This window comes from Oryzias latipes, chromosome 18, assembly GCF_002234675.1.
Source record: "Oryzias latipes chromosome 18, ASM223467v1".
Classification (NCBI taxonomy): Eukaryota; Metazoa; Chordata; class Actinopteri; order Beloniformes; family Adrianichthyidae; genus Oryzias; species Oryzias latipes.
In genome coordinates, this window is record NC_019876.2 from 2,404,717 (window position 1) to 2,414,312 (window position 9,596).

A 9,596-nucleotide genomic window follows, 5' to 3' on the forward strand; every position below is an offset into this window, starting at 1 on the left:
AATGAGGTGAAAGACTGAAAACATTTGACTAAATGAATAATCATCAGGAATCATTGATTGAAATGTGTCTTTAGATAGAATTAGAAGAAAAAGTAGAAAAGTTTCTTCCTGTTTTCTTTGTTTCCAGGTGAACCAATCATTGCTGCTCCTGGTGATTACGTCATCCTGCTGTTCCGCCTGGACTCTCAGGAGGATCTGCAGAATCACAGCGTGGAGTGGTTCAAACGAGACATGAAGCATTTTGCTCCACGCTCCATCAGCCCCTGAAGGAGCTAGTTTGCACTTTGATCCGTTCTTGATTTCTGAATCATGAAGATCTTCTATCTGCTGTCTTTGATTCCTTTGGTGGTGGAAGGACTTTCAGGTAAATTTTAAACTTTTTATTTAGACTCATCCTGATTCATGCAGCAACTGAACTCTGTCATTCTATGAGTTTCTGCTAATTCTGTGATCATTAGGCTGTTAGAGAATAGTTTTTATCAATGTTAACCTTATATGTTAGACGTTTACTGCTTTATTTATTGCTGAGAGAAAGGCAGAGCATGGGGGGGGGGGGGAGTCCTCAGATGCCCAACGAGTCCTTTAAGGACATTTTTGTCCCATTCTGGTGTGTGAAATCTGTCTGTGATACAAATTATTCAATATCATCTAAAGATGAATAATACTTGAGCCAAATAAAATGATGAATTGGAAGATAATGATCAATCCTCATCTCACGGACAGCCATGTGTTTCTAAGAGTGTAGAGCATTTAGGAGGGGAGGAGTTCGTCCTTTTTACTACAGGGAGACACTGGCAGGGCATCATTCCACATCTATTTGATCATTAGCCTTTGGTATAAACAAAATGACAACATGTCATATTACTGTCCAATCCAGTAGAGTTTTGAGTAAAAAGTGGTGTGACTAATCATGGGGGGGTCCTTCTCTGTAAGCTGTGCTACAATAGAGACGTTTTTATAAAAAGCTAAGATAAAGATCTTTTTAACACGATTTTTAAACACAGTTTCTTTGTACTTTTATAAAATTTATTCATACAATATGTTTATTGTGTATATATATATATATATATGTTTAATATGTACAATATGTTTGTTTGTGTGTGCATGTGTGTGTATGTGTGCGTGTGTGTGTGCGTTCATGTGTGTGTCCGATTAATCATTTTCTCATATGGTGTACTCCTTTCCGTTTTTTTTTTTTAGATTTAATATAAATTTTTATAATAGCGAATTATATATTTCATTTTGTGTTTAAGGACATAAAATATGAGCTTTAATTTTATTTTACTTTCTATTCTTCAGTTCTTTTCATTTTCATCATCTCTGTCCTGTAGGATCTGCTCTGAGCTCTGATGTCATCACTGGCATTGGTGTTCTTGGAGGTGTTCTTCTTGGTGTTGCTGTTGTTGGGGGGATCCTGGCGTTTTTACGTTCTAGGAGGTCAGTCATAAATAAATTACCTTTTAATGTTTTTACTGAACAGAACTGTTAACTTCTAATCTCTTTGTTCAGAAACAGAAACAGAACTGATCTCCAACCAGATTCTTCTTCCATCGCTCTGAGGTGAGAACCAAGTTTATGTTATTCATTCATTTGTTCAGACAAAATTAAAAAACATAGTTTTCTTTCTTATTTTATCCTCATTTTTAATCAAGTGATGATATTTTGGACTAAATTTATCCTCTAAACTAAACTGTACTGAGATCAAGATTCTGTAGAAAGAGACTGACTGATAACGTTGGTTCTGCTTTGCTGTCAGAGTTAGTTTTAGTTTTAGATAATTAATTAAAACTAACATCTAGAAAATCGAGAAGAAAACCAGAAAAAAAGCAAAGTTCATCAGAATGTTTTGATGCTGTTTTTGTGAAAGCTGCTGTAACAAAAGAAAAACAAACCACTGATGGTCACAAATCTGACTGATCGATACTTTACACCACATTGAGTGGCTCCTTTGTACCACAACTGCTGCTTAATATGTAACTAATATGAAATAAACCATCCATCATCCATCCATCCATCCTCCATCATCCATCCATCATCCATCATCCGTCCATCATCCATCATCCATCCATCCATCCATCATCCATCCATGTTCTCTACCTGCTTGTTTCTGTTCAGGATCATGGAGGAGGGGGAGTCTTCCCAGCCACCGTTGGATGAAGGGGGGGTTGACCCTGAACAGGTCTCCAGTCCTTTCATAGATGATCATCTGAATCAAAGTCATGATGGAGATGTTCCAGATCACTACAGTGAAGGAGGAGCAGAAGCAGCAGCTGGAAAAAGAAATGACCTCTGACCTTTTGTATAAGATTCTGCACTGATTTGTACCATAAAACTTATTGGATTGAAACATTTGACATGAATTAGAACAAATGTTTTTGGACGTTATGGATTCTCAGTTCAGAAATGAATAAATAAATATTGGCTTTATTTGAAACAATGAACAAAGCTTTGGATCTTTTGTTATAGAAACAGCGTTTAATGCGACTGACACATTTCTATAGAATATGGTGTTATTGTACCACGTCTTCTGAACAGAAACATAAACAGATGTGAGCTGAGCCTGAGATCAGGCCAACACCACCAGCATAGCAGCTGAAACACTGGACTGATATTTTTAGTTCATTTTCTTCTAGTTTCTCTGTTGAAATGTTCTTTATTTGTTTGTTTGTTTATTTCCAAGTGTTAAACTAAAAACAATAAATGACAGTAAATGACTCAGTGAGGCTTCAATGGGATTGTTGCTGTCATGGTTCAGAACTGAAAACATTAAAAAAATCATCCAAAAATGTTTTTTCTTCTAAAAACTACAAATCCCAGTTTTTTTCTGGTTGAAGCTGCAGCCACTGAAGGTTAAAAACTCCTGTTTGGTGAGATCAATAAAGTTTGATTGTGGTTGATGATATTTGTGTTTATGTCTGCTGTTTATGGCAGAAGAATTTCAATGGAGTAGAAGTTCCAGAGAACCTTTGAGCAAACCTGTTTGGATGGTTCCCCTCCTGGACAGCAGGTGGCAGACGTGAGCAGGACGCTCAAACCCAGATTTCTCTTTTTTCTATTTATGTACAAACATTTGAAATACACAGACAACAATAACTATAGTGAAAAATAAGTAAATAAATAGTAAATATGAATAATTCTGATGAACAATTTTCGTCCTTGAACACGAACAAAAACAGAAATATGATAAACCATGAAAGGATGTTTGCTTTGATGTGTAGAAAAGAGAAACTAAAGAATTGAAGCTGTAAGAAACTGATCATTCCTGCAGAAAGATGAGATCCTGAGAGAATTCAGGACTCACTTTTTGTTGTCTCCTCTGAAAGACACAGTTGGGAAAACCTTCCAGAAGGATCCAGAACAGAGACCCAATACATCCATTGATTGATTGATTTGGTTTATTTCTAGACAATACAAGAAAAAACACACAGATTTATCAAACTCCTGACAGAAATAATCAAATTCTTTGATTAGAAACAAACAACCAGATCAATGCAGATTACTTTTAGGAACCAAATGGAGATCTTCTTGATGATTGATCATCTTCAGAAAACATTCCTTCATGGTTTCAGGAAACAGTGACATGAATCACACACCATGGAACAGATCCTGGAGGAAATCCTCATGGATGATCCAGAATCATCTCACTTCAGCTGCAATCCAAGTGTGGCTAGATAACAGGACATCCAACAGAAATCAACCACAACATCCAGATGTGGATTTGGTCAATGGCTGTCAGCCAATCATCATCCTCACCGTCAAACACTTCAATGACATCCAGATGGGCCATGGAACATCCTGTGACATCACTGCACACGCGTGTTCCCACTGAACTGAGCGCCACACTCCGCTAGCATCAGAAAGATGTGAGCGTTCAGCGTTAGAGTCCTAGCTAGGTCTGCAGCGGATCCCAGACTCACTGATGGGATGGAGTCACGCTTTCAGAGTCACGCTTCAGATCAGTTTAAGGTCAGGAAGAAGGAAAAAACAGGACAAAACTACCAGATTAAAGCTGACAGACGATTTATTTCATGTTTCAAACACATAGTTCATACAAAAATACATCAAGTATTTACAAACACACACAGACCAGAAACCACTGCAATCATTTTCTCACTGAGGACGATTTCTAAAAACACTAAAGACATTTCTGAACTCAAGATATTCCTAGAAAAACATCAAGACGTCCAGATAAACAAAAGTGCATTTTAGTGCATTTTATTCTGAGAAACACAAACAGATGATTACTAGATGATGAACGCCACTGGGTTGGGGTTCTCCGGTCCACGTGTGCAGAACCGTGGCTACTGATGGATCCCGGTTCATCGTCAACCGTTGCCCCCTTACTGCTAACCGTGGGGGCAGATGCTGATGTGACTCATTGTTGTCCTGGATGGACCGAGGTCGGTGACTTTAGGTTCTCCAGGTAGAACTTTAGAATAGAATAGAATAGAATAGAATAGAATAGAATAGAATAGAACAGAATAGAACAGAATAGAATAGAATAGAATAGAATAGAATAGAATAGAATAGAATAGAATAGAATAGAATAGAATAGAATAGACAATAAAAATAGTAAAAAATAGCAATAGACTAAAAAGATTAATAGATAAAAAGATAAATAATATAAAAAACAGTGGGTAAGAAAATGAAATGAAATAAATAAGTAAAAACAAGAATTACAAGAAATTGCTTCTAAGATGTCCTGCCAGAGGATTGTATTGCCTGATGACACGAGGAACAAACGATGGCTTCAGTCTTTCTGTGGAGCAGCGCTGGGACAGCAGTCTGCTGCTGAATGTATTCCTCCTGCTGGTGAAGGCCTCATGTAGGGATGTGAGGGATTCCTCATGATGGCCCTGAACCTGCTCAGACTTTTCTGTTCTGCCACCTCCTCCACAAGATCCAGCTTCAGTCCCACCACAGAGCTCGCCCTCTTGATGATCTTGTTGAGCCTGGAGATGTTCTTCTTGCTGCTATTGCACCAGCACACAGCAGCATAGAAGAGAGCACTTTCCACCACTGACTGATAAAACATGTGGAGCAGTTTAGTGCAGATGTTAAAGGAGCGCAGCCTCCAGAGAAAGTACAGCCTGGATTGGGTCTTCTTGTAAAGCTGGTCCGTGTTTGTACAGTCCAGCTTGTGGTCCAACACAACCCCCAGGTACTTGTAGGTCTGTACCATCTCCACACTTTCTCCCTCTATCTGCACGGGCTGAGGAGTTCGGGCTTTCCTTCTGAAATCCAGAACCATCTCCTTGGTCTTCTGGATGTTCAGCTGCAGCTTATTCTCCCCACACCAGGCCACAAAGTCCTCCACCAGCCGCCTGTACTCCCCCTCCTCTTCTCCTTTGATGTAAGCCACTTTAGCTGTATCGTCTTAGAACTTCTGCATGTGGCAGGTTGAGGTGTTATAGCGGAAGTCGGACGTATACAGCGAGAAAAGAAGAGGAGACAGCACAGTCCCCTGTGGTGCCCCTACACTGCAGCTGAGGGTACTGGAGACAGACCCCCCATGCGGACATACTGCTCCCTGTTGGTCAAAACGTCCATGATCCAGGACACCAAGAATGGTTGCACAGTCATCCTGGTGAGCTTCTGCTGCAGCAGGTGAGGATGGATGGTGTTAAGGGCACAGGAGAAGTCAAAGAAAAGCATTCTCACAGCGTCACCTCCTTCATCCAGGTGAGAATAGGTGCAGTGTAGCAAGTAGAGGATTGTGTCCTCCACCCCTACTCTCTCCCTGTATGCGAACTGCAGTGGATCCTGATCTTTATTCTGAAAAGTCTCTTCAATCCTTGAAGACGAGCAAAGCAGCTTTGGAGAGATGGGATGCCTTCAGACCAGAGGAGGTTTCTGACCCTACATGAAGAAAACAAAGGATGGAAGAACCTGAACAGAACCAGAACCACAAACATGCAGAAATCCACAGAAAAGAAGCAGAAACACAACAGAACTCTGCTGCAGACATCATGAACCGAGACTGAGACAGGAGAGTAGAAGTCTGTTCTGCTGCTGTTACTCCTTCAGGTGACACTCCCCACAGATTTGCTGTAACCTGATCTCACATTGTAGTGTCATGATCGTCCACTAGGGGTCCCACGGAGCAGGAACTTTCCCCCCCATAACATCCACAGGACTGGATCTCTGGATGACTTTGAGTCAAAGACCAAAATCAGACATGAACAGCAGCTTTTCTGACATGAATAATGCAGTTATTGGTGCACCATAGGTGTGACCATGTTAATCACTTCAATGAAACTTGTCCATTCAGGAAAAAAGATCCAGACCATAAACGCAGGAGGGTTCATCTTTTTATTGATTTCACAGTTTTACCTTCACTGTTGTTTTTCTGCTGTGACATTTCTCTCTTAAATCCAGTGGTGGATCGTACATTACACACCTGGGCCTTCAGTAGAGCTACGTCTGAATCATTTAACCCTTCATGAACCATTTTTATTTCTCTAAATAAACTGGATAAACAAAACTAAAGAAATCTCACCATGCAACTACAGCCAGCACAAACACATTGAAAACAATCACATACATTATGAATATTATTTATTATGGTATTTATCATAATAAATGCCTTCACTTGGGTTTTCACCTTAAACCTAACTAAATCCTCCATGGAGTACATCACAGTCAGTCTGTTTAACCGATCCAGAAGTTCTCTGTGGATCTGTGTCAAACTGGACGAGGCTGCATGTGACTTCCTGAAACTTCTGTCCAATCAGAAGGTCTGAAAAGTGGGACATTGCATAGGCCTGCTAGAAGGCCCTGCTGACACCATCTCAAAATCTGATTGGTTGAAAGAAATGAATGACCGACATTGATTTCGCATCACAGGACCTTCAGAACAGAGAGTGAAGGTCCTTACCCTGCCTGGCAAAAAAGTACAGCTGAAATGCGATTGGTTAAATAGTCCAATGCAAAAATACGTCTGTCTGGAAGCAGCATAACCGTCATAAACACAATAAAAGGGAATGGACGGACCATTTGGGATGATTGAATGAGTATGCATGGACAAAATATTATTACTACATGTGTTAGGGTTACGTAATTATCGTTTGCTTACACGCTATAATCACCATAATATTATGGTCTGAATTCTATCTTTCAGTAAGAAAACAATGACGTGGGAAGGCAGAACTCCTCTGTGACAGACAAGCTCCTCTTTCTGCAAAGTCTGGCAAAAATTCTCATCTCCTGTGTGGTTCTTCTCTTTGTTAGGGAAAAGTCAGAACACTGACAACATGATTCAGTTATTTTTTAGGCCTTCAGAGAAGGTCTTGAAGGCCCTGACGGCCCACAACACATTGATTAAATACATAAATGTAAAAGTTTTGAACTGTGCGGTTTAAGAGTCTAAATATCAGAGCAGCTTCAGGAAAATAGCACCAAAAAAAATCACAGCTTAGTCCTATAATAAATACCAGGGACGGGTTATTCTTTCAGACAACACAATATCTCCCCTTTATGACACGACCTCTTGAGGTCACTTTCAGTTTGAAAAAACCCTGAGACTCTCAGGTTTCAACTGTCTGTCTGTGTTCATTTCACTTTGTTCTGGTAGAACTTCCAACATTTTAGCTCACAGACACCTTTGATGTTGTCTAGAAGAACACCAAGAACCACAGGAACCTGAACAGACCTGCTGTGGGTCGGTTCCTGAAGGAGAACATGAACCAAACTCTCAACACTTCAGATCAACCTGGATCAACACTTCAAACCACTGAGATCCACAAACATCGTCCTAAACCTCAGACCTTCAGACTTTACGGTGATCCAGCACACCTTCAGAGTTCAGGAGTTGAGAACCGCAGAAACAGATCCAGAAGGTTCTCCAGATAAATGAAGGAGTTCCAACCATCAGGCAGAAACGGGTCAGAACCAGAGCATCATCACGTCTTCATGGACCAGTTTCCATCCACGGTAACACAGCGGTGACGGGCGTGTAGCGTCTCCATGTGGCTGCAGCTTCAGAAAGTCTCTTCAATCCTTGAAGACGATCAAAGCAGCTTTGGAGAGATGGGATGTCTTCAGACCAGAGGAGGATTCTGACCCTACATGAAGAAAACAAAGGATGTTAGAAACTGAAGATTCCTGCAGAAAGATGAGAGATCAGAGAATTCAGGACTCACTTCTGGTTGTTTCCTCTGACAGACACAAACACAAACACCAGAGAGGATCACTGAGGGAAAAAGTCCAAGAAGGATCCAGAGAGCCGGTCTGGAGCGACTGATCCAGATCCGGTCTCCTCCTGGATCTGGAGTGGAGATGATGTCAACCTGGGATGTTTCCATGGTTGGAGCTCTGACTCCGTTTGGCTCTGAAACAAAGAGATGACATCATTTCCTGCCTGCTGTTCAGGACAAATGTTCTTCATGTGAGGGAGAACCTGCAGAGCAAACTCACCAACAACCAGCTGAACCGTCTCCCTGAAGTTCTTCCCAGGAATGAAGCATCTGTACTTCCCCTCATCCTGGAGCGACACGTTCCTGATCTTTAACGTCACGTCTCCTCGTTTTAGTCCGTCTTGGTCCAGAGACACTCTCGGGATCAACGACTCGTTCATGTGTTCAGTTATGGTCTGTCCATCCGAGTACAGATATACAAAACGCTTCATGTCCTCTTTGATCCACTCCACGCTGTGATCCTGCAGATCCTCCTGAGAGTCCAGGCGGCACGGCAGGATGACATCATCACCAGGAGCAGCAATGATTGGTTCACCTGGAAACAAAGAAAACAGGAAGAAACTTTTCTAAATCTGAGTCTTTACCTCCAAGTGAAAATGTCTTCTCAATGTTTGATTTCTGCTTCTAAAAGATCCAAAGTATTTCTGTCCACATAGATATCAGACCAAAGGACATGGGACTTTGATTGGACCAAAGACAAATCCTTTCAAAATAAAAGTCCAATCCAAACTAGAATCCAATCCAGAAATGAGTAAAGAGGATTAAAGCAATAGTCTTTTCTAATTCTATCTAAAGACACATTTCAATCAATGATTCCTGATGATTATTCATTTAGTCAAATGTTTTCAGTCTTTCACCTCATTTCTACCAAAACAGTTTCTACTTTAAAGTCTTTGATCACTGACTGAATCCTCAGTTTCTGAGGAACATTTGAGGAAAACAAACTAAAACATGGTTTGAAATATTCACAGCAGATGCATAGTTAGAAATTAACAGACTTTTACTTTGGTTTAAACTAAAAAAGGATAAAAGGTTCCAAGTACAAATAATCTGTGTGTCAAATCTTCCACATTTTAATCATTTTCTGTTTGTCTGAATACATTGAAACAACTTTCAACAATTCTGCAGAGAAGAAGCAGAAACAGACCAGAATTCATCCATCAGGACTGAACTAAGACTGAAACGCAGACTTGTTCAGAGTTTGTGAAGAGCAGAGACGTTAGACTTGGTAAACGGATGAGAAACTATGATGAACTGTCAGTAGATACTAGATCAGTCCTCTTATGGGTGGGAGTGGTCTAATGTTTGCTACTTGCTATTCTCCCACGACTTTCCAGCATCTTCAGGTTGACGAAGACGTCTGTGTTCGTTTCAACAATCAGGCGTCAACAGCTGATTGTA

General features: G+C 40.6%; 1 protein-coding gene across 2 annotated transcripts; it reads right to left on the minus strand.

Moving 5' to 3' along the window:
* Window positions 1–5,799: 5,799 nt before the first annotated feature.
* LOC111949256 (myelin-oligodendrocyte glycoprotein-like) lies at window positions 5,800–9,096 on the minus strand. 2 transcript variants are annotated; one of them, XM_023965997.1, is made up of 3 exons: window positions 8,416–9,096; window positions 8,142–8,329; window positions 5,800–5,859 (listed from the first exon to the last, which is right to left on the minus strand). In XM_023965997.1, exons 1-3 carry the CDS (start codon window positions 8,624–8,626, stop codon window positions 5,836–5,838), a joined length of 423 nt encoding a protein of 140 aa, XP_023821765.1. In that variant the 5' UTR covers window positions 8,627–9,096; the 3' UTR covers window positions 5,800–5,835. The 2 variants fall into 2 exon arrangements, with proteins under 2 accessions (XP_023821765.1, XP_023821766.1); XM_023965998.1 differs by lacking the exon at window positions 5,800–5,859 and adding an exon at window positions 6,299–8,063.
* Window positions 9,097–9,596: the final 500 nt, after the last annotated feature.

Coding starts and splice junctions, on each gene's coding strand:
- LOC111949256 (XM_023965997.1), bottom strand. CDS start 8,626: ATGAAGCGTTTTGTATATCTGTACTCGGATGGACAGACCATAACTGAA. Junction 8,330..8,415: donor GACGGTTCAGCTGGTTGTTG/GTGAGTTTGCTC, acceptor TCTTTGTTTCAG/AGCCAAACGGAGTCAGAGCT. Junction 5,860..8,141: donor GTCAGAGGAAACAACCAGAA/GTGAGTCCTGAA, acceptor TTCTTCATGTAG/GGTCAGAAACCTCCTCTGGT.